The 25,369-nt window shown below is 40.3% G+C and overlaps 1 protein-coding gene and 1 long non-coding RNA gene across 4 annotated transcripts; one reads left to right on the forward strand and one right to left on the reverse strand.

The window, feature by feature from the left end:
• Window positions 1-537: 537 nt before the first annotated feature.
• LOC310699781 lies at window positions 538-9,826 on the reverse strand. The gene is made up of 4 exons (XR_014522247.1): window positions 9,677-9,826; window positions 7,397-7,468; window positions 1,898-2,054; window positions 538-1,183 (listed from the first exon to the last, which is right to left on the reverse strand). It is a non-coding gene; the product is annotated as an uncharacterized lncRNA (long non-coding RNA).
• A 197-nt stretch (window positions 9,827-10,023) lies between these two features.
• On the forward strand, window positions 10,024-24,716 carry LOC310699726 (F-box/LRR-repeat protein 21-like). 3 transcript variants are annotated; one of them, XM_083488198.1, is made up of 7 exons: window positions 10,024-10,297; window positions 11,134-11,219; window positions 13,838-13,937; window positions 19,681-20,140; window positions 20,786-20,908; window positions 21,562-21,733; window positions 22,847-24,716. In XM_083488198.1, the coding sequence occupies exons 4-7, from the start codon at window positions 19,769-19,771 to the stop codon at window positions 23,488-23,490; spliced, it is 1,311 nt and encodes a 436-aa protein (XP_083344324.1). In that variant the 5' UTR covers window positions 10,024-10,297; window positions 11,134-11,219; window positions 13,838-13,937; window positions 19,681-19,768; the 3' UTR covers window positions 23,491-24,716. The 3 variants fall into 3 exon arrangements, with proteins under 3 accessions (XP_083344324.1, XP_083344325.1, XP_083344326.1); XM_083488199.1 differs by having other exon boundaries at window positions 10,093-10,297; window positions 13,843-13,937; XM_083488200.1 differs by lacking the exon at window positions 13,838-13,937 and having other exon boundaries at window positions 10,093-10,297.
• The last annotated feature ends 653 nt before the right edge of the window (window positions 24,717-25,369 follow it).

Consider the following 25,369-nt stretch of genomic DNA (forward strand, 5'->3'; position numbering starts at 1 on the left):
GCATAACACATTCTATGAAGCCTTTGAAGGATGGGTCACCAAGGGCATGAACAGGGTCCTGCCTGGTGCCGAAATCAGGCTTGAAAAAAGCCTTGTAACTGTTGCCAATAGGTGGTTTTTTCCAGTCCTAATTGTGACACAAGGAGGCAACATGGGTGGGTTAAAACTGAGGACAGTTAATTCCCCTCCACCAAAAATTCACCTCTGCCACTATTAGGCTTGAACGAAGCATTCTATTGCAGCCAATAGAAGACTTTGTTCAACCCTCACTGCAATCAAGGTGTTTTAGTGTGTGCAATTTAGGAGGTTCTTACTAGGAAAGCAATAACTAACTCTTCCTTCCCCCGCTGCCACCAACACCAAAACTGCCCTTCTCTCATTGCAATTAGGCTCAAAGAAGTCCTCATATCACCTACAACAGAACACTTTTTTCAAGCCAAATTGCTGCCAGAGATGTGTGTGCACATGTGACTGTGGTGCACATGTGCACAGTTGCATGTGTTTGGTTGTGCACATACATGGTGTCTATGGAATGTTCTGGTTTTTTTTGCCGGCTATCCAGGGTCAAATTTCTCTTTGGACTCTCCACTAGGTTCACAGGCATACATAACTTGGATACACTTTGCTATCTACTGTTGATCAAAGCAAAGTTGCAATTCAAGGCAGACTAGACTATTTGCAGCAGTAAAACCTATCGTCATGCAGTCAGCTGATGCTTACTATTGTGGAGTTTTCTTTAGGGTACAAAATTGCTAAGATTCTACAAGGCAAAATGAGTTTTGTAAGATCTGCTAGATAGATTAAGTGAACAGGAACAATGGTGCTAAAACATATTTTCAACGAAAACAAACCATCTGTTATCTTGAGGTCACAAACCTTTATGGATTATTCAGTATTTGCCATGCTACTGATTCTGACATTTCCCAAGATTAGATTAATCTCTCCTTTTTTAAAACCAAGTATAAACAAAGGTTGGCTTGACTTGTATCTCTTAATCCCCCGGAACTCTTTTCTTTTTCTTCGTTCCGATTGTACATCCTCTTTCACAAAATATGTGTAACTCGGCAATTTTCTGCAGGATCATTTTGATCTGTTGGTGTGGGTCTCTTTTCACAGGGGCAGTGCCCGCTGATAGTTCAGGGCTGACAGAAGCAAGGATAAATCATTCAGCTGGAAGTGTAACCTAAAGGCAAAGTTGGTATAAAGAATGAAACATCAGAGCATCAGCTACCTTTGTGTTCATTTTAATACATTAAGAGTTATTAAACTCTTCATATTATGTTTGAACCAAGCAGTGCAAATGTGAATTCTGACACATATTGGGAATTACCCAAAACTGAAGAATCACTGAGACAACAGACTTCCAGGCATGCAATGGAGATTCTTTTTCAGTCCTCTGCAGCTCCCCATGCCCCTTCAAAATCAGTTCTGGAGGGGTGGACCACCCCTTGGGGGGCACGCAGGGAAGGAGAGGAAATGCAAATGCTCTTGCTATCCATAAAACTAGCTATCCATAAATTACCAGTTTCCTTCAAATGTTTTATGTTCTGTTGACCTATAGTTAAGCTGCCCTGCTCTTGGGCTTTTAAGCTTCACTGATTCCAATTTACCAAACTTTCCTGATAATTTTCTCGTGAACATCCAATAGGACCAGCAGTTCCTATAGTAGGCTGGGAGTGGATGTCTGGAATACCTAAACAAGCATCAGTCCATGCCAACAAAAATATAACATCCAAGAGCACCAAAAGGGCATTTGGTAAGAATCCTAGCGGCTTGCCCAAAGGAGACATGCTTCAGGATTATTTTGGAAACTATAAACAAGAGATGAATGAAACAGGAACATCCTTAAGGCAATTGACATTGGATAATGAGAATCAATCTACTAACTTGTTAGTACCTGCTGTTTTGACACTGTTCTTTCCCTAAATGCCCTCTGGTCTCTTCCCAGAGAAGACTTTCAATCACTTGAGACTCTTACAACATCCCATCTAGCATGAGCCAGAAAAAAAGGAATCGAGAGGAGGTCTTGACACACAGGGCTTGGTTCTTCATAGCTAAAAGAGCAAAGTAACCATAAAAGTTTACAAAAGCCCCCGGCTCTTGAAGTAGAGAACCCCTCCCTATGAAGACACAAAGCTCATTTTTTTAGTAGTCTACTAACAGGCAAAACGCTGAAGGATGGAACTGTTGCTAGCATTTTAAACAGTTATAGGGTTCTTTTTGCACACTTGGGTGTAACGAAGTATCTGAATCCCCTCCCACTGCCTCCTTGATCATGGGATGGTAAGGATAGTCATCTTCCCTTCCCTTTAAAAACACATAGAGCTGAAGAAGGAAGTTGGAAGCGTGACACTCCTTCCCACTTCCTACTTCAGCTCTATGCACTTTTCGAGGCTCATATTCATTTTACTGAAGTGTCCAGAGAGAGTGGCACCCATGGGAACGAGCAGTATAAACTTCATATTTTGTGCAGTGAGACTTCAACTTTCTCTCTCCCACCCTGCAGCCCTCCACACATCCTCAAAATCTGCTCTGGGTGGATGGGGGACTCTTTGGAGCAGATGTTGGGAGTGTGGGGAAGAGTGGAAGGTAAAGCCCATTTCAGAAATGGAAGTCCTATTTGCAAATGGTCTGCTTTATGATTGGTAAACTGTATGAGTGGGCAAATATTGGAAGTTTGCTTTGAACCGAGGCCTGAGAGTTGCAACGTATGGCTGGTCTTCAGCTGGCAATCTGCCAAGTAGCAGACTGAGACCATTACAAAAGAGGTGACTGTGTCCCGTAGGTCTTCCATTATTTTAGTTGGTCTTAGAAACAGATCATTAATTTGCATGGGTCAGATACATTACCATCATTGAAAGAGAGTTGTTTACAACCTAGTAGTGTTCCCATCTCAGTGACCAGTCCCAGTCTGCAGCCTGATCCCTGACATTCCTCAAGGGAAGGATCAACTCTGGGTTTCAAATGCTTTGGCGAGATATGTGCTTTACGTGCAAAGAGATGGGAGTCCCCTCATCAGGTCCCAATGTTATGTTCCAACAGCTTGCGTACCATACACATGCAACATTGACATCTGCTGGATAATGCCAGTCACAGCATCCTTTCCTTAGCCAAGGTAATTATAATAACATAACTTTTTTCTGTACAGTGGTACCTCGGGTCACATATGCTTCAGGTTACATACGCTTCAGGATGAGAACAGAAATCGTGCTCCAGTGGCACGGCAGCAGCAGGAGGCCCCATTAGCTAAAGTGGTGCTTCAGGTTAAGAACAGTTTCAGGTTAAGAACAGACCTCTGGAACAAATTAAGTACTTAACCTGAGGTACCACTGTACAGCACTAGCAAACTTAATGTGCTAAAAAAAGGAGTGGAAGGTGTCTGTGATAACTGAGAATTCAGCTCAACATTACAGGTGAAATAATATGACATCTAGGCAAGGTCTTCTGGCTCTAGTACAAAACATTAATAATAATAATAATAATAATAATAATAATAATAATAATAATAATAATAATAATTACCGCACCCATCTAGCTACGTTTCCCCAGCCACTCTGGGCAGCTTCCAACAGAATTAATGATCATAATAATTTAAAAAATGATAAAACATCAGACATTAAAAACTTCCCCAAACAGGGCTGCCTTCAGATGTCTTCTAAAAGTCAGATAGTTGTTTATTTCCTTGACATCTGATAGGAGGGCATTCCACAGGGCGGGTGCCACTACCGAGAAGGCCCTCTACCTTAGAAGGATATGGCAGTCTAACTGCAAACATCATTTATAAGGATACTGGCATGTCTTGCTACAGCGCACAGTCTCCTGCCAGCACTGGAAGGTTGCACATTTGCAACCATAATGTGGTAGTACCCTCTTGTGGCCTGCCACAGCACTGCTGCTTCTTAAACATGAATTGTTTCCAGTTGCAGTCAGGGTGTATGGGAATGAGAGTTTGAAAGTAACCTTTTCATCATTACGTATTTGGTCCTCCAAAAGTCATAGGGCCACCTTCTATCGTATATACTAAATGGCAAATTCATTCCAAGCTCCAATCATCATGCAGCCAGTGGTACCAACCACTAACCACACACAAGAGGGAAGTATCAGAAGATTTAAGGGAACATCAAGGTTTGCAAAAGTACCAGGTCACATGTCGACTGAGCTTGCTTGCTCAGATGCAAGGGAACGTTGAGTGTCCATCGAGGGCAAAAATCTGGAGGAAACCTGAGGGAAGTGGGAATGCAATGGTGTATCCTAGAAGCAATATAATATGTTTTGTGAGAGGAAGGGGAAACTCTATAACGTGGCTCTGTCCAGCATTTCATTCAACTTTGTCTGGGTTCTGACTGATCGATTTATGAGTAATCCAGAGGCAATAAAATTGCAATTAAGTCTGCTTCCCATCTCTCCTACTAAGGTGGCCTGATAGTTATTGGAAGAGAAAGGATTCAGATTATGTGACTTGTATGTAAAAGGTAATCCAATTACATTACAGAAATCTAGGAACACAGACTCTTAGCTGGCTGAGGATTTATCAATTCCAGCATGTATTGGCTAGTCAAAGCCACTTGTACGATTTGAAAGGATGTTTATTAGTCCAGAGTAATAAGAATAGAAGGATGGAATCTGCTCTCTGTACAGACTGGAAGTGCCCAGTAGACTTTTACTGGGATTGAAATGAGAGAAAAGCAGCTTTTACTGAAAATTAGTAGGACAATTTATGACTATCTAAACCATATAAATTAGTATCTACTAATATAAAGGAATGCTCATTAAAAATTAAACATGGAGGGCACTATACACTGGCACAGATTTATAGAAAAATGTCTGGACACCCCTCGTGGGGTCAATTTCAGCAGAATACTGGCACAGGGGCCCAGTCCAGGTCTGGAACATCTTTCTTCAAAATAAAAGCAGTCAGAATAAGCACACTTACCTAAAGACATGAATGAGGTAACAGTGTAGTTTGGCACTTATCATAAGACTTTTAGCGATAGCCTGGGTAAGTGGTTTGTTTTTAAAATCTGTATCTTGCCATGTGGCAATAAAAATACTCAGGGTTGTTAACAAAACAAAAAACCAATAACAGCAAATCTGTAAAAATTCAATATATTAAAACAATTCAACATAATGAAATGGGCAGAAAGACTATGTGTTGAATTATCAACAATCTAAAATCTTCAAAAACTCCCAGTAACATTTCTTTAAAAACAGTTTCGGAATACAATTAATTTTCATTTGGTTGTGGGAGTGAGATGGTCTTCACACATTTTCTACAAGAAGGCCTGATGAATGTCTCTAGGTTGGAGCTCCACAATATGGATGACAATATCAAAAAAGCCCTGGCCCTCAGGCCTAAGGTCAGGGGGGAAAATGTGACTAGAAATTAACCAGAACCCAGTGAAGTTCTTTCATGATGATGGTTCCTGTGCCTTATACCCCAAAACAAAATACCAACAGATTTTTTAAAAATTATTATTTATGTATTTATTAAATTTGAATACTACCTTTTATCCACAAATCTGTAATTATTTTATTTTGCTGTTCATTATTTTGGAGAAGGAAAACAATTGCTATTACAGCTACTGTGTATACAATGATAAAGGGGGTTAGAAAAGATGGGAAATATGAGTGTTTACCTTTTTGGTAGCACAGTTTCTATTCATTTTCTTCTTTAAAATGTTTAACATGGTTGCACTGAAATGCAACAATTACATAAATATAAAAATAAAAAAAGAAACACTTTCTGAATATATTAGCCAAGTTGTAGCAAAATGTAAATACCAAAATTATTACAAATATGAAACAATGTATAGTAATGTGTATTGCTTAGATTGGTGGCCGTAAATAAAAGGCATTTTGTATCCATTAGAATTTATAGGGAGAGGAGGGAGAGGGGAAAGGGGAAATAAAATGAAAGATGTCCTTCATGCATGCCAGACTGTGCTGTAAACTATGGGTTCTGTTCTACCATATGCAGGACTATTTCTGTAATCAATAAATACATATCACTGCATAAAATTTGTGTTTCTTTTGGCCTCTTGCTACTTTTAAATTATTGTGTCAGTTTTTTCCAATAATGCTGTTTGCCAAATTACATTATGCCATCGGTCCATAGTTAACAATTGTAATGATTTCCATGTCCTGGCAATAGTTGTTCCTGCAAGGGCTAATAGATGTGTTGCGAGTTCTGTTTCCAACATAGTATGTCCATATTTGTTGTTTCCCATCCCTTGATATAATTTTGTCTGATACACAGTAATTTGTTAAAATTATAAGTAATACAAATGTATCCCTATCGTGTTTTATGACTTCCCTGATACTGTATGTGAGCTGGAACTGGTCTGTGACCGAAATAATTCATTCAATGATAAGTAACTTGAATGCCTAAGTATCTGAAGCTTTTTCTCACTATTGGGATTTGTAATATTTTGGAAGCTTCCTGAAGTTGTGGGGGAACATGAAATAATATTATTTCCAGTTCTTGAAAATTTACCTTAAGTCCAGAGACATTAAAAAAGGTCTCCAATTCTATACTCAATAACCTTCCAGTGTTAAGCGAGTCTGATGCAGATAAAACAAGACCATTGGCATAAAGCCCCATAATGCATTCGGTTCCATTGATAGTTACACCATATCCTGCCAGAATTTGGCATAATCTCATTGCCAGTGGTTCTATAATTACAGCATTGCTGGTTTTTGAATGTCTTATGTAGATTTTTCAATTTCATTGTTCTGTCTGGGACAATGACAATAAAGATTATTGTATTGTATTGTATCGTAAATAATGGGCAAACTTGTTTTGTCTCACGGCTAAGATGACATGAATATTTATTTTGTAATGAAACTAGGTATACCATTGAGTAGGGTTGTGCTAAATAATGGGGATGTGTCTTTAATAATTTCAGGAAAATATTTGGCAAGCCTAGTTTCTGTCACTGTTGAAATTATGTGACAATAGATTTCTATACCAATTTAAGTTCAAAAAGCTTATTTCATGCACTACAATACATGCTGTTTGTCTTATCAGTCTTACCTATTTTTAAACAGGTGAAAGAACCCATGGCATGGATGAACTAGCATTTTATTTATAGAACTGATGTTACAGCATGCTGACACATCATGCTGACCCTTTTCTTTAAAACTGCCTATATTTTTTTTAAGCAACACAAAATTTCATTGAAGGCTGGAAAGTACAGACAAACTGCATGTCTTGACTCTCTTTATGATGCAGTTGTTTATATAAAAAACCCCAGACATATAATTCCTCTTTTCAAAAAATAAAGAACTAAATAAATTGCCAAGACCCACTAAAGAACACTGCATGGCACATGGCCCTGAACACTGCTGGTGACTAACAGAACTACTAGCCAGCCTTCATGAATGTTGACATACTAACCTACTTTGAAGGCATTAATGCTGCTACCACTTCTGTCTCCTTGGCAATTTCACGTCATTAGAACTGCACTATCTAATTATGATAAGACCATTATTTCAATTTTAAAGAATGAGAATGGTGCTCTGAAATTTATTCCTGTTAACTAGTTCATCTGAATTTATGTGATAACTATCTTGTGCAGCTTTTATCGCCTTTCTAACCCCAAACTATTTATATTTGCACCAGACAAGTCTGTGCATGACACTGCAAAATAAAGTGCAGTGCAAATTTTAATCCTTTGACTGTTGTGTATGTGGAGGTCTTCTTCTCTGTACACATACTTAGTTCAATTGGGGTAAAAGTAAGCAATTAAAGAGGCAATTTCAAGTCTATACGCAAATGACTAAAGGAATTAATGGATTGCATCTCCTTGATAAATAATTTATCAAGGATGAATCATTGCTTGTTTTGGTACATAGAATAATAGGAGAAATGCTACTAGAAGTCACCCACCCCAATCCAATAGCTTGGTGATGAGTGTATTGGGATGTGATGAAAGGTCAAAATTTAAATATGCTATACCTCCAAATTACTCCCAAAATGCTTTGTGCTACATTGTGTCTATTCGCCTTGGTGTAAAACCATGCAAATGCATTGGTCTTTAGGAAAACTGGAAGCACACTAAGACCACCTCTAAGACCACTTGAAATGACTACAGTATTTGCAGCTATCTACCCCCAGGTGCCATATAAATGTGCTGCCCTTTTACAGCTACTAAATGCACCAGGGTAGGTTGTTGATTATTTTTCCTCAGATGATGTGTGGTAGGCTCCTGATACTTTCTAAAGGCAACAGTGCAGGATTTCAACACATTTCCATAAACATTTAAAAAGGCATTGGGTGAAGAACTAGATCCAGCCAGCAGGCCCAATCCTGAACTCCCCTACCCTTTCCTTGTGGGCCTTGATAAATGAGTGGAGCTCCTCTCCACAATGGCAGGACTCAAAATAATAATAATAATAATAATAATAATAATAATAATAATAATAATAATAATTTGTGGGCACTGTTCAAGTTATACATGTGTAGGACCATCCTTTGCATCGCTTTGTTGGTTTTGGTTATGTCTTTTGTGTTTTCATTTTGTATTTTTATGTTGTGAATTGCCCTGTGGACAAAGAGTGGTATACAAATTAATTAAATAAATAAATGCTTGTGCTTACAGCAACTTGTGGTTTGCTGTAAGCACCAATGAGCTAGTCAGTTTTGACAACAAGTCCACTTTGCTCAGGGTTTCACTGCACTATAGGGCTCCTGCTCGTTTATTCGCAGCTGCATCTGATGCCACATGTCAGCGAAGGAGGTGGTAGGTATGGTTTGGGGGGAAATGGGCTCACAGGTCAAAATGGGGGGCTGTGCTGAGCCTAATTTAGCCAAAGGAGCAGAAGTTCTCTACCCCCTAGAAAAGACAACTTATATCTCAGGAAATGAGTCAGGGGAAAGGGAGGGGGTTGTTAAGGCAAGGCTGATGTTTTGGGTGGAATTCCAGAGTCCCTACAGACTATTAGGGGTTCATGATATTCCAGAATTATGAATTATGACTCTCTGCATTCAAATCAACCTATTCCTTACAGCTGCACTCAACCAAATACATTTGCTTCACCCTGCAGCCTTCTGATGTTCACATTTCCAACAGCCTCCTTTAGCCAGTCAGCTAAACTGGGGAATGCTCCCCATTTTAATATCCTTCCAGCACATGAAGCGACCACTTAATTCAACCGATTTCATTCCCTAGGCAGGGATGTGGTCCAGATGTTGCTGGACCACACACTGTCCCCACCCAACTCCCGTCTACTCTGTATTGAAACTGTGTTCAGATGCTCCATCACTTGCACGTTTGCCACCCTGGCCAAATGGCAGGCCATAAATTTAACATATACACAATAAACGCCCCTGCCATTGGATATGCCATCTGAGACTGGTGGGAGTCAGGCGTCCACAGGATTTACCCAAGCAAAAGTGCTTCGGCTCCAGCCCTATGAAGTGTTAAAACACATGCACTCAGTCTACAAAATAATTCTCTTGCAGTGAAAGCAGCAGATGCCCTACTGGAATTTTTTTCACTCAGCTTCCTTTTCCTCCTGTTTTTAGCCTCCCATCAGCATGACCAAATTACATATTCGTCACAGCTGCTCCTATTGAGAGGCAGTAATACTCTAACTTTATTAATAACTGCGCCTGCTACCCTACCTCTGCTTCAGAGTATCAGACGAAGTGTGTATTACACACGAAAGCTCATACCTTAAAAGCTTATATTTAGTTGATATTTAAGGTGCCACTAGAATTATTTAAGAAGATTTTTCCCCCATCTTGTTATTTATTATGCTACCCTAGTGTAAGTAAGCGGAGTTCCCTAAAGCTACTGCACAGGCCTTTTCTACCATTTTAAGCGTCGCCATGGCAACCCCTGACAAGCACAAAATGGTGGCGGGAGGCACGCAGCCCCGCCCACCTCCCGTATGCGCGCGCTACTACTAACCCGCACCAGACCTAATCCTACCCTACCGAACCCGACCCGCTTTCCGGCTCCAAGGGAGGAAAAGGCTCGCCTGTCGTAAAAAGAACGCGGCGAAGCGGCAGAGTGCGGAAGTGAGCGACGAGGAGATCGAGATGCGCACGCGCCGGAATCTAGGTCAACGGAGCTGGGCACGCTCGCGCATGCGCCAGAGGGGAAGGAAAAGAAGGCGAGGGTGAGTGTGGGTCAGGCGTTGAGGCAGCTCCTCCTCCAGTCCGCCGCCGCGGAAGTGACTGGGCTTGTTGTGGGGTCGAGGTGGCGCCGCCGACTTGTTTTTCCTTGCCTCCCTCCTCCTCCGCCTGCCCGCCCGCCACTCGCGTCCTGGCACGAGCCTTCGGGATCCTGAGGTGAGGGGAGAGCGGGGCGACCGCCTTGGGTGGGGCGGGCGGCATTCGCTCCTGCGCCACAGACGCAACAACAAGGCCCGTTTCGGGGGAGGGCGGGGGGTCGCCCGCGCGCACTTTCAGGGCCTGGAAGGCGTCGGGGCTGCTGCGAGGGGAGTGTTGGAGGCGCGGCTGAGCCAGGATGCGGGAGAGGAGCAGCAGCAGCCGCCGCGAGTCCGCGTTGGCGGCAGTGGGGCGTCCGCCAGAAGTGCGCGGCTGGGGGCGTCCGTTGGGCTCCCTGGCGCCTTCCTTCCCCTGGCAGACCTCACGAAGCCTGTGGGGAAGCCGGTGGCAACACTCGAGGGAGGGAGAAAGAAGCGCCTTTTGGTGGTGCTTGAGGGGGGGGGGCACGAGGAAGAAGCAAAGCCGTAGCCTTCCTAAATCATAAAGCGATGCCAGTAATTAGCCCTTAGCCCCCTAATGCACCCTGAGCTGAAAATCTGCTTCTGACGTAAAAGAGTGCGCGTCCGTGTACGCCTTGAGGACTGTTTATAAACAGCCCTGCAGCTGCTGACAGGTAAATAGACCTTTCGTTCGCCAGTCAGTGTGCTCGCAGCCAATGGGGCAAAACGGTGCAGTTGATGCGCTTTCGCTGCTGGAAGCTTTTCTCTTTTTTTGCCAGGAAGATTTTTTTAAAGGGAGAAAAGAAAAACCATTAACCCACACAGCTAGTATTATACACCTAATGAGTTGTTACTTGATACTTAACATTGTGCTCTTGTGGCTTAGTACACGGACACTTTTCTTCGCAGGGGAAGGGGAAGTGTTAACTTGACTCAATTCTGATTTTTGCCCAGCAGGTTTTGAAAAACAACGGTGTTTAATGAAAAATCTAGGGACCTTCGTTGCAAGTTGGAGTGCTGAACACTAGACTGAACAAACGACAGTAGGTATCTTTTTATTTCACAAATAATTGCAGGAGCTCAAATATCATGAGATTTGTTTGCTAAAAATGCATTTTCTGGTATGTATCCAGTGAGCTTGTCATTGAAAGACAGCTTAAGAGTGGTGATGTTAAACCCAATGTCAATTTTCTTTCAGATGGTAGAGATTTTAAATATCCTGTTTGATTCTTTGCTTAGTTCTTGAAGATGGTCAGTTTTTCTACACCAATTTTCTATGCAGCAGATAAGGATAGTAGAACTGTTTACATCTTCACATTGATTTTACTGCAGAACTATGAGTTTCAGTTATTAACATATATCTGAATCTGATGCAAAAGGTACATAGTTGCATGGTAAACAATTCTGTGGAAATGTGCCAACTGTTTTTTTATTTTCGTTGCTACCATCTGAAGATCACAGGGCAATATACAACTAAAAATGGCAGCTGTTTTTAAATGAGTTATAAAGCAATATAATATGATTATGTTTGCACATCATTCTTAACAGCCATTACATGTTGTTTCCTGTTACTTCAGTCCAGAATACATTATATTTCTATTTCCAAAACAACCCTCAGTTTACATTTGAGGCATTAAAACCTGTAACTTGGTTCTCAGTGTCTAAGTTAATACAACTGGGTCACAGCAAGTATGCTGTCTTCATGTTAAATAGTTGTTGGAATACAAGATGACTTTAAACCTGTATAATGGAAAACTAAAGTATTGACAATACATAATATATATGGTAATGTGAGTTATTATGGGACAACTTCTTTCACCTGAGCCTATACTCAATTATTTCAACTGTCTGTGTTTTGGATTGGACATTTTATCTTGTCCTCTTTCAAAACTGTACTGTGTCATGGCAGAATTGAAAGTTAGTGAAACAAGCAACCTTTTCTATGGTGTCAGTTTCCAGCATATCGGTTTGACTTTCAAATGGCAAAGTTTGTGTTCATGAATTCTCAGAAAATACCATGAATTGAGTCAAGTCGTCCACTGTGTTTGCACATGCCACACTATACTTACCAATTTCTATTCCAGCATTTGTACTTTAGCCAGTTTGAGATCATTGGCTGAACCTCTAAGAAGAGGCATATTCTCTTAATTTCTAAATTGTACTTAAAACCCCCTCATCAAAAAAAGAGGTGTACTACTGTCAGATTCTTGGGTTTTTGTTAGATATGGCACTGTTGGGATTTTGTCCTGATCTGGTGTGTGGCTTTGTGCATGATCATCTGAAGGCACCCTTGATTTTTATGAAATTATGCTTTATAAAGAAGCATATGAAGTGTGCGTGTCCTCTTTAAAATACCATTTTTTAAAAAGATGCTCTGCAGAGTCACCCAAACTGCTCTATAAATGCTCAATATTCATTCATCGGTTTGGGGATCTTTGCATGATAAATATTTTGTTTAAAATTCTGTGTGTCTATTTTTTATATAAAAAGAAAACTAAATCAGAGTATTATATAAAACAGAATAACCCGTTACATAAAACCATGTCACAATTAAAGCAGAACTAAAAACGCAATTAGGGAGCATATGGTGAAAAGTGTGTTTTAATACAAAAGAATTTAAGAAGCACTTGAGTCTGCTCTTGAGGGTTTTCTTTGTAATAGGAAATTTTGGGGGAAGGGGAAAGATTGTGGCTTGGATTTTATGTACTGATGGAAAGAGGTGTGCAATGGGTGACTTTCCTCCTTCTGAAAAGCCTCGTCACAAGGCTCAGGGGACAGATTTCTGAGGGAAGTCACCAAAGGCACATTCAGTGAGAATGTTGTCTACTCTTGGAAGGTGCCTCCATCTTCTTGTAGTTACCTTCAGTCTCCTGTGCCATAGCTCACCCTATTCAGTAGAGGCATTTCAGGGGACTGCTAGGGAAAGGAGATGGAAAAGCCATCTTCCGCTCTTCCCCTGCCATCAGGAGTTGCATTCAAACTGTTGTGTATGCAACAGCAGCATCAATCCTTGGGGAAGGAGGTGGGGCAGAACTGGTGGCAAAACTCCAGATTGCTTTTGTACTTGGGAAGTATTTGTAGTTTAAAGGGATCAGTTTGGGGAATCTATAATGGCACCTTATGAGAATGAATGTTCATAATTTAAAAAATAAAAAGGTACACACACTCTAGGATCTTATCCATAATTTATTGAGGATTGCAAATTGAATGTTAAACATATTCCACTCCTAAAACTGGAACTTGGTTTCCAAGGAAGAAGAAAATTGATTTGTTTGGTACAGTGGTACCTCCAGTTACGAACTTAATTTGTTCTGGAGGTCTGTTCTTAAGCCGAAACCATTCTTAACATGAGGCACGCTTTCGCTAATGGGGTCTTCTGCTGCTGCCACGCCGGCGGCATGCGACTTCCACTTGCATCCGCTTCGCAACTAGGGGCATCTACTTTCGGGTTAGCAGAGCTCGTTACCCGAAGCATTCGTAAGGAGGACAGTACGTAACCCGAGGTTCCACTGTATCTTCCTCTCTGTGTCAGAATAGGTGAAAATCTGAACTCGGTGCAGTTGTAGTTCTTAAATTCCCACATATTATAGGAAGATTACAAACTCACTCTGAAATTCTGTTTTGGCAAACTAAATTAAAATTTCTTTGATATTTTACCTAGCCTAGAAGTGCAAGCAGACAGATGTGGGTGATTGACTCATGGACGCAGATAACCCAGTTCATTCATCCAGCGTTAGCTATAATTTGGACACATTCTTTAGGTAAGAGAATGTTGGTACAAAAATGTATTGTATAGTTTGCTTTGGGTTTAACATTGCCATATTAGTAATAGCTGAATGTTATCCATAAATATTTGTTCATTGATGTGCTTTCTATGCTTTGTGCAGCAATATACAGGCTATCTATGCTATGATATCCATCATGTTCTGTTGCTAAATAAACCAGAAATATGTCTTCTGTATGTTTTTGAAATAAAATGCAAAAGAAATATCAAGACAACCACTTCATTTCAAAAAATTAATAGTGAAGAGTATTTTAATTTCTGCAATGAGATATTAATGTAACTTTTTGTCCAACTGTTACTAACTTTTAAAATCCAGTTCCAGATGTCTGCATCTAATAATGTATCTACAACCAAAATACCGCCTTAATAGTTAAAATACAGTGATACCTCTAGTTACGAACTTAATTTGTTCCAGAGGTCTGTTCTTAACCTGAAACTCTTCTTAACTAGAGGCGTTCTTTCGCTAATGGGGCCTCTTGCCGGCACATGATTTCTGTTCTCATCCTGGGGCAAAGTTCTCAACTCGAGGTAACTCTTCCAGGTTAGCGGAGTTCGTAACCTGAAGCATTTGGAACCTGAGGCATTTGTAACTCGAGGTACCACTGCATATTCATTCGAAGAGTGCCTAACCAGAATGCCTAACCTGAATGGGAGTTTTAGAACTTTTGAGAAAAGATTTGCACTTAGCAGTCTGCCAGTGAGAGACAGTTACGATCTCTGCCTTACATCTTCCACTCCTTGTACTTTAGTTATCTTCTGGGCAGCTTTTCTGTGAGCCAAGCTGAAAGAATCTGGCCCATCCTTTATTGGTCAGAGCTGAGTTCCTGGCATCCTCTTCTCTCTTGCAGGGAGGAGTCTTAGGTCTTAGAGCAGATTCCCATCCATGTTACTCCGAAGCAAAACCCACTGTATTCATGGGAGTTTATGTTCCGGTGATAACATAAGGAGAGAGCTGCTGGATGATACCAAAGCTCAGCATACTGTTTTCCAGTGTGACCATCTAGAAAGTCCACAAGCAGGGCATATAGAAATAGCCCTCTCTTGTATTTGCTCCTGAACAACTAGTGTTTTGTGGTAGGGATAATATAATCATCATAACAAGTAGTCATTGACACATTAGTCACCGTAAAGCTAATCACTTTTAAAGCCCACTAAAGTAGTGACCATCATCATAGCTCGTGGCATCCATTTCCTTTAATTATGCTTTATGTGAAGTATTTTATTTTTTCAGTCCTAAATCTAAACAGCTTCCTTGGAAACGGTTAGATTGTTCTGAGAGAGGGGGAAAAGAACCCTTTCTCTGTGCCCTTCTTCCACAACATGCTTAATTTTTAAATTTGTCATAACCCCTTTCCTGGTCACCTATTTTCTGAAGACCCCAAAGGTTGTTGCATTTCTCTTTAGAGAAGATGCTCCTTATCAGCCTTATTCTTGAGTTTTCGCATTCCTGAATAATTTGATCTCATGTACTTTGATGATCACCCTTAACTCTTAAGTTATAAACAGGTATGAAAGAATTAGAAAGTATTGGCTCAATACTAATTCTTAGGAGATTGTACATTTTATTTCCTTCCCTTGTGAGAACTGCTTTCTTCCCATATGTATAAGTGTCCATAGGATTGCAGCCTTAGTTCCCTGTTTTGCACAATACTTTTTGGAGTATCTTACCCTTTTCTGAACTTTGCCTAACTGCGCAGAGATTCATTACAATCTATTAGAGCCATAGCAGCTTTCCTACAAATATGGACAAATTTAAGAAGCAATCATGGGAAGAAGTCAGCACTACTGAATCCCAGCTTCAAAACTATTTTATGATTTGTTGCTGGGCTGGCATTCCATTCCATTAGTCCAAAGCTCTTTCAGGGCTTTTAATTTTCCTGCTTGTCGCAAGCATGTTAATACAAATTGTGCTTAGCTTACAGAATGGAAATTGCCTGGTCGGCTTGCTAGGCAGGCTCACCTTGCTAATAAGTATTGAGGGGACATCGCTGACCTGCTGCCATTTGCTACCCTGTCCTCTGTATCTGGTTTCATTCTGATATAACACTGGACACACCATAACTGAGCCTGGGTGAACCTTGAACTGTTTATCATATTTTTAGTACTTAAACAGTTATAATTTTCTTAGTTGAAGTATAAAGTCATATGTTTGGATATAGTCAGGTTTGCCAAGCTTTTATAAACTGCATGGTACATTCTTCTGTGTTAGAAGTCTTGCTCCATTGGCGTTTTTCTTTCATGAAATTAATCAGTTCCAGATATTTTGAATTTCAAACCACTAGTAGGAAGTGATTTACTTGCACAAGTCATAGTTCCAAAACTTAACTGAGTCCCTCATATGGGTTTCCTAGACTTGGCAAGTTGTTTTTTCTTTGGTGGATGACTTCATAGGTCAGCCATTTTTCTAGGACCCCACCCTGCTCTCGAGTTAAGGAATCTTTTCACACAGACAGGATGACTCATCAGTGGGATGGCTGTTCTGACACCATAAAGGTACTTGTGTTAGACAGGAATTTCCACATTCTCTAGAGGTATGTGTGCAAGTGCACCTCTAATTCAAGGCTAGGTGACTTGTACAACTAGCCATTAAGCTGTAGTTGACTTAACATGGGGGGGGGGGGGCAAGATTGAATCTATTCGGAAACACTTTGGTTCACATGCAATGTTTTTGTCTTAACTATTAATTTGTTCAGAGAAAAGTACCAACTACAGCTTTATAATTTATAGATGTGCAGAATTAGTCGTTCCTACAGTATTGCTCTGCATTCTGGTCAAACTGGCTGCATGTATGTAACCTGAAGCATATGTTAACCCGAGGTACCACTGTAAACCATTAGCTATGATTTAGCATGGTATGCTAACACTACCATTGTCACATGCTCTTATTTGTTTGTGAGGTAGATTATAAAATGAATACAGTGGTACCTCGAGTTACATACGCTTCAGGTTACATATGCTTCAGGTTACAGACTCCGCTAACCCAGAAATAGTGTTGTTGTTTAGTCGTGTCCGACTCTTCATGACCCCATGGACCAGAGCACGCCAGGCACTCCTGTCTTCCCAGAAATAGTACCTCAGGTTAAGAACTTTGCTTCAGGATGAGAACAGAAATCGTGCAGCGGTGCGGTGGCAGCAGGAGGCCCCATTAGCTAAAGTGGTGCTTCAGGTTAAGAACAGTTTCAGGTTAAGAACAGACCTCCAGAATGAATTAAGTACTTAACCCGAGGTACCGCTGTACAGCAGTTGCTGCTTTATAGTTTGTGTCATTTTATAGCTATATATTTTGCTTGCTTTGTCAACTAATTATCAGAAAACTATACTATGATTTTCACAGCTGATGTTTTAGAGATGATACTGTAATAGTATCTGAATATTATTACTAAGGCTGTAGTCCTAACTTTGCTTACCTGTGAGTAAGGCCTATTCATTCAGACTTACCTCAGAGTGGACTTGTGTGCTGTAAATTGTCCTTGTTTGCTAGTAATGTTTTGGTGATTGGAGGACACATTTAATTATCCCAATAAATGACTGATGCTAGCAGCAACATTCTTTGGGAACCCCCCCCCCCCACCGCTTGCCTGCTATTCATCTTCTCTGAATATAAGTGTTTTTTAGAGCAATGTGAACCTTCAGCTTCAATATACTATTTATCTTTCCTCTGGAAAAACACCTGTCTGCTCTTTATTTTTTTAAAAATGGATTACTTAAGTGGTCCAGGCCTTCGCCAGGATTAGAGAACCACTTGTTCTAGAGCAGAAAGGTTGATGAACTCCATCTTGGCTCATACTTAAGACCTCTAATTCCCCCCCCCCCCCAAAAAAAAAAACAACACCAACCAGCAACATTGGGTTACATAGTGAGTGCTCATGGTACTCAGAGTAGACTCATTTAAGTTACTAGGTATCACTAAGAAAGAATCATTAATTTTAGTGGGTCTACTCTGAGCAGAACTAGCATTAGATACAACCCATTGTTCCTATGTTATATGTCTGTCTTGGCTGCAAATGTCTGTAACCTATACGGTACAAGATTATCTTTATTGTCCTCATCTTACATTGCTAAAATGTTCTGGGTTGTATCCAATGGTGTCACTCAGCAAGGTGAAGGGGGGAAACCATTTCTAGCAATTCCCCATTTCCCCAAGTCCTAAATACAGTATTGAATTGTAAGATTCTCCAAAACAGATGGGGGCAGGGAGGAAGAAGGGAGAATTTACCAAAATTGTTTCACTCTGCTGGTGAAACGCTCTGCTGGTAAGTGACGCAGTTGGACACACCCCTCTTTGTGTAAGATTAAACCTCTTAATATTTTTATCATTAATGAAAGGATTTGAACTTCTACCAAAAAAATTATAATTCACAAAATTAAAAACAACTTTTTAATTGATTTAAAACTTTCATTTGGTTAATCTTAAACAGTGGGCTGGGACCTACTGATGGGCCCTGGGCCACTTTTAGGGAGGCCACAGCATGCCCAGTACTTGAACTACTCTCTTGGCGTACCATAAGCTTTTGGTTGAATTATTGTCAGCACTGCCACCATTTTTGCATGCTGAGTAAAAGTTGCCAGGGATGCAAGTTAATAAATATAATAGTAATAATAAACTAGGAATAGAAAGGAAGGGAATCAGGTAGAAGTGAATGTAGAAACAACAGAATGGAGGAATGGCTATTGGAGATAAGATATGAGCTGAGTGCGAAAGGAGAATGGGAGAAGAAATTACAGGAGAATGAATAAAAATACCTTTAAAAGGCACGTATAAGGGGGGGAAATACCAAAGAAAACTTATTTCCTGTTTCCGCTTAAAATTTGGAAGTGGGCAGTGGCGTAGCGTGGGGGGTGCCAGGGGTGCCGACCGCACCGGGCGCAACATCTGGGGGGGGGGCGCGAGTCCAGAGGGAAGGGACAAGTTCCTTCCTCCGCCGGGCTCCCCGCCGCCACCGCCAGCCTTGCGCCCTAGTGCGCGCGCCCCCCGCCCTCGCTGTGGCTGCGCTCCGCTCACTGCTCGCAGGAGGAGCAGCCGCTGCAGCAGCGCCGACGCCTGGCCGGGCACGGGCAGCCTCTGCACCCTGCCGCCGCCGCCATCCCCTCGGCCCAGCCACAGGCGGCGGCTGCTTCTGCCTCCATCCTCCTCCGGGCAAGCAGCGTTGTTTGCGCGGCAACTCGCAGGTTAGGGGTTGGGGAGGGCGCAAATTACTTGCCTTGCCCCGGGTTAGGGGGCGCAAATTACTTGCGTTGCCCTGGGTGCTGACAACTCACGCTACGCCGCTGGAAGTGGGTGTGATACTCTAGAGCAAATGTTTTAGGGGAGCTGAGCTATGGAACTCCTTACCACAAGAAAAATACTGTAGCCATATGTTTCATATATCACTTAGCATTAGAACATGATGATTCCCAACTAATTATGTCAAACTGTGCTTATACCTACCACTATTATTTGACTAGCTTTGCAGCTGAACATGCTTGCAAACCTCCCTGTGATTGGGAACACTACCTTATCACTGTTTCTGATATAGAGACTAGTAAGTGCCTTCATTCCAACTTTGGTAAATAAGAGGAGTGAAGCATGCATGTGCCTCACCCCCCTTTAAGTCCTTATGCATTGTTTTGAAAACTGGGACAAAGGATCAAACAATATTATAGCTTACAAAAGCAAAGTTGCAAGATATACTTTGGAATTCTAATTATTTTGTTTGTTACGGCCCTATGTACTTTTATAGAGATCTACAGTACTTGAAAACTTACAGAAAGCTTTGCAGCTTCTATACATCTCAACAGTATTGTACCTGAAATCATTTTGCTCTCGGAATGAAGAGGATCAGGCAGACAGCTAAAGCTGAAAATCCAGTTCTTCAAACACTGCAGAGGACAAAAAAGCAGAAAACTGGTTTTTACGACACTCTCTTTGACACATCTCATCCTTTTACCTTGATGGACTGGGGAAGTCTGCCACACCACGTAGTTTTGCATATCTTCCAATGCCTGCCTCTTGTTGATCGTGCCCGTGCATCTTCAGTTTGCCGGAGATGGAATGAAGTGTTTCATATTCCTGATCTCTGGAGAAAGTTTGAATTTGAGCTTAATCAGCCTGCTACTTCATACTTGAAGTCTACTCACCCAGATCTCATTCAACAGATTATTAAACGACATGCTGATCATTTGCAGTATGTCAGCTTCAAGGTAAAGAAGCCTCTTTTGTGTTCTAGTAATAATTAAGAATATTGTATGTATATTGAATTTTAGAATATGTATCTGTCAATTTTAAAGAAACTTATTTGTTTATGCTAGTGTTTGCTGTTTTTTTAAGTGTAGAAATATGAAATAGAAATGTGCTGGCAACTGCAAGTTTTCTATGTCTCCAATTCCTATCTTCCCATTCACTTCAACCGAACAATTCCCCCTCCCACCTCCCCACCAAGAAGTCTGGCATCAGGTGGTCACTGTCAACCTTCCTTTGGATTAAACTGAATCACTCCAGACAGCCTGGAAGGTACACTTCCTTCCAGCAGGTTTGGAGTGACATAGACTGCTTGCATTCCTTTTTCAAACACAGGGATGCTGTGTTTTATGAAATCTGCACTAAACTCTGTGTCATGCATGCATTACATAGTTGCTGCTCAAGAATCTCTGGGAAGCATTAATGAAGTTGCAGTACAGCATTTTGGACAGGTGTGCTCGCTAAGAATCAAAAGTGCTTTGCAATAACTTCAATGCATGAGTACAAAGCAGTACATGGTCTAGTACTCATTGACTCTCTACATTGCATAATGAATATAATTTAATGTAATGTTGATTTTCACTAAAGTATTGCATGTTGCCTTTCAGGTTGATAGTAGTACAGAGTCTGCAGAAGCAGCTTGTGACATCCTATCTCAGCTGGTGAATTGTTCTATCAAGACACTTGGCTTGATTTCAACGGCAAAACCAAGTTTCATGAATGTTTCCAAGGTGATATTCCATAGAGTTCTGAACTTGAAATTATGTAAATAAAATGAGGTGGGATCTGTTCTTAAAGTTAGGTTTACTCTGCGTGTAATGAATTTCTAGGGTAATTTGGGGAGAGGTTGGGCAGAGTTTCTAATTGCAGTGGCACGGTAAAGTTTATTGGGACTTCAGTACCAGTGTTTATGCAGGATGTAAAATGAGCATGAGCTTCACGTTTCTTTTAAAATAACATTTGATTGCTCAATGTCAAATTTTTGACTTTCATTAATTTATTTATTGTAATTTCCAGTACTCAACCAGTCAGCAAATGGAGTTAGGAGCTTCCACTCCATAGTGGCCTGGTTGTCAGTTATTTTTTATTTTCTTTGTTGTTTCCATACATTTTTCCTTTGGAAAAAACAAGATTTTGGGATAAAATTTTAAAAGTATTTTTTTTTTTTACATCTGCAGTTGATGGTAATAGATCATTACTTTTTTAGCCTCTAGATACGCCTTGTTAAAATCAAGGAACTCTTAAATACCTTTTACTAGCCAAATGTAAATAGTATTGCATAGAACCTAAAGGTTTTTTTGTCTCAAGACAAACTTTTTGTTTGTCATGCCGTGAATGTATAACTGCATGCCAATGTTTTCCTTCTTTTTTTTTGTCTGAATAGGCTCACTTCGTATCAGCGCTTACAGTAGTATTTGTCAATTCCAAGTCATTATCTTCCATCAAGATTGAAGACACACCAGTAGATGATCCATCCTTGAAGGTCCTTGTTGCAAACAATAGCGACACTTTAAAATTGCTCAAAATGAGCAGTTGCCCTCATGTTTCACCAGCTGGTAAGTAATCTGAGAAAACAAAAAGTAATATAAAAGTCGCAGATCATGATTAATTACTTCAATTAACATTTTTATTTAAAAATCACCTTCATAATTATCAAGGTTGCCTCTTGCTTTACCAAGTTTATGAAATTCTTTTATCAACTTTTGTCTTTATTACAGAAGAAATAAACTGTAGATATCATTATTAGCATTACATCTGAAAGAGGATCATGACTTGTTTCACTCCAGAGATGATTTAGCCTTATGATTGGGTTGCAGCAAAACAAAACCATCCCCAAAGCAAGAGCCATCTGTGTTGACAATGAACTGTTTGCTTTATTGAGCTGTGTGGATGCTGCCATAGTCTCTGCTACTCAGATGAAATACCTTTGTAGGCCCAGCATAGCGTCTGGAAACTGAAAAAAATTAAGAAAATCACAGCTTTATTCTCCATAGACTTCAAATTTTGGTGAATGAATTTCACTAATTGACTATGTCAAGATTTGAGTCCTTTATGCTTAGTTGCTTGCTTTGTTAATATACTGACAAGTACTGCCTTTCATAGGTATCAAATCCTTTCAGGTAAATAAAATTGTTGTGAAGGTTTTTGTTCTTGAAACATACTGAGAGAAAATATGCATACAGACAGCAGACTGTACAAAAAAGTTCCATTTTGAAATGCAATTATTTTTCTCAGTGAGCATTTACATTGCTTTCCATAGTGGTTGGAACTTCCAAAAACAGTTCTTTACAAGCATTATTTCGTATCCTAGACCTCAATATAGAATGATTGCTAAAATATCTGCTGAACAATATGCAGACCTTCTTACCAATAATCCTCATTTAAAACATACATTAATGTTTATATAAATAAGTGATGCATTCAAAAAGATATACATGGCAGGCAAAATCCTAGCCCTTATTATAGGCTACGTATATAATGGCACAATCTTATGAAGCTTCACATAAAAGTTGTTAGATAACAACTTAGATTAGGTTAAGAACTTGATGCTGGTTTCTGATAATTGTGATGTCCTGGAATTGGGAATGTTTTTCAGCGTGGTGGAGGTAAACTAAGTTAGAGTCTTTCTTTGTACTTAACTTTTCTTTCCATCTTTTTGTCATTCCTAGGAATTCTTTGTGTTGCTGACCAGTGTCATGGCCTTAGGGAGCTTGCTCTTAATTACTATCTACTAAGTGATGAATTGTTACTGGCTCTTTCAAGTGAGAAGCATGTTAATCTTGAACATCTCCGTATAGATGTTGTGAGTGAGAATCCTGGACAGATTGAATTTCACGCTATCAAAAAACAAAGCTGGGATGCTCTCATTAAACACTCCCCTAAAGTCAACATTGTGATGTACTTCTTCCTATATGAGGAGGAATTTGATGCATTCTTCAGGGAGGAAACACCTGTAACTCATCTTTATTTTGGCCGTGCAGTAAGCAAATCAATGCTCGGACGTATTGGACTGAACTGCCCAAGGTTGATTGAATTAGTTGTCTGTGCTAATGGCCTGCAGCCCTTGGATGATGAACTCATTCGCATTGCTGAACGCTGTAAGAATCTAACTGCCATGGGGCTTGGTGAATGTGAAGTTACATGTCGAGGCTTCATTGAGTTTGTAAAGATGTGCGGAGGCAGGCTTACCCAGCTGTCCATTATGGAGGAAGTGCTTATTCCAGACAATGACTACAATCTGGATCAAATTCATTCTGAAGTTTCCAAACACCTTGGAAGAATGTGGTTTCCTGATATGATGCCAACATGGTAAAAAAAAAAGAAAAAAAGGCAAAAGGCCGAATTGGTCAGAACTGGCTGTACAGGGTGTTGCTTTCTATGCAAATAAGGAATCTTAAATATAAACATACTGAATTATTTTCCTCAGTTAATTGCATACCGGCAGTACTATGCCAATCACAAAATGGAATAGAGTATACTGAATAGTGTATACATTGAAAGTATATCCATTAAGTGCTTAGTTTATCCTCCAGTTAATTGGAGTATTTTTAACAGATTTGTATTTAATTGTTAAGCACTTGGTTTAGTACAAGTTACTTTTGTACTAGTATTTCTGGTGTGGCTAAACACTTTGGCCTTCTTGGTAAACTTCTGCCTAATGGGTGTCTGGATTTTGAGTTAAAGTGCTGTTTCTCCTGTTACTGTTCCTTTAATTAAAACCAGTGGTTATATACAACTTGTAAACAACAACAGCTTATAGTATGATGCCTGAGGCCTATATTTGTATTAGTATTGTGACAATGCTCAAGCTACAACAGGACAACTGTGTAAATGCACTATTTCACTGTTTCTCTCCCCCCCCCCAACCCCACTAACCATCTGAATGCAGCCCTGTTTAGGGAAGCATTTAATGTTTAACAGACTATTGTATTTTAATATTCTGTTGGAAGCCGCTCAGAGTGGTTGGGGAAACCCAGCCAGATGGGCAGGGTATAAATAATAAATTATTATAATTATTATAACCAGCTGAAAAATTGCTTATGGACTTACGTAACTGTATAGAAAACATTGGTCAATACATGTCCGAGAGCTTATGGTTTTTCTAGGTATGGGTGGATGGTGGCACTGCAGATGGCAGCCATAGTGATCACAGCATAAGGCAGTTCGGAAACAGCTCAGCCTTCTGCCACTTGTAAATTAAGTTATTCTCTTCAGCAATCACTGCCCGTACATGTGCTGTAAGCACAGCTTGAAGGCGTGGTAGAATTGCAAGTTCACTTTTCTCCAGGAGCTTTTCTCATCTTGCCAGCCTGATACAAGCAATCATTTGATTTTTCTTCTCTGCCGAACAACTCACAGAGAGAACTCTTACTACTACCTGTATAGGATTCCATTATGTAAATAAAACAGATACCAGCATTGAGAAAGGATAGATGATGTATGTCTGTATAGTGTTGATGCTACTTATAAGTGATGCCTCTCCAGGAAAATAACTTGTGTTTCTGAATGTTCTGATATTAAAGATACTGGTTACCCGAACCCATAAGTTTATAGAGATATTTCCCCTGGTTGCATTTGTGTGCATGTGTGTGTGAGAGAAATTCCCATCTTTTCCGGTTGGAGGCTCTCAGGTTGTGCTCCCCTTACAGAGAAAAAACAGTTCTTTCTAACCTCCCACCCCGCTACTGAAGCTCAGGGTTCTTGCATCTTAACAGTTGCCTTGGTACTGCTGCAGGATCTGAACTTATGCAAGTGTAAGCAACTCATTGCTAATCAAACAAACACCTTTAGTACAGAGTGGAAAGGAAGAACCATTTGAAAAACCCTTTTGGAAAAAGTTTGGCCAGTCTGCCCACTCCACTTGTACTATATTTTGGTATTTCTGTTTGCTCCTGCCTTGAAAAGTACTTCATGTTGAAAACAAGCATGTCTAGGAGAAAGGTTTGATTTACTTTCCCAGATGCACCATTTTCTATTGGTTTTCATGGAAGAGTGTGAAAACTTTCTCCTGTAGTTTGAAGTTGTACAGATAACAAATTTTTTTATCCTGAATGAAATAGAGATTGCTAGCCCAGAGATGTAAGCAAGACTGCTGTGTATTGCACATACCATTGTATGCAACATATCTCATAAATAAGCAGAAATGGTCATATTTAAGGGATGCCTGATTAGAGGTACAATCAGAAGCACTG

This window comes from Podarcis liolepis, assembly GCF_965112155.1.
Source record: "Podarcis liolepis genome assembly, chromosome: 2".
Taxonomy (NCBI): Eukaryota; Metazoa; Chordata; class Lepidosauria; order Squamata; family Lacertidae; genus Podarcis; species Podarcis liolepis.

What these genes read in the sequence shown, in the direction of transcription:
- LOC310699726 (XM_083488198.1), top strand. Translation starts at nt 19,769, where the DNA reads ATGAAGAGGATCAGGCAGACAGCTAAAGCTGAAAATCCAGTTCTTCAA. An exon ending in TGCAGTATGTCAGCTTCAAG is followed by an intron (nt 20,141 to 20,785) that starts GTAAAGAAGCCT and finishes GTTGCCTTTCAG; the next exon opens with GTTGATAGTAGTACAGAGTC. An exon ending in CCCTCATGTTTCACCAGCTG is followed by an intron (nt 21,734 to 22,846) that starts GTAAGTAATCTG and finishes TGTCATTCCTAG; the next exon opens with GAATTCTTTGTGTTGCTGAC.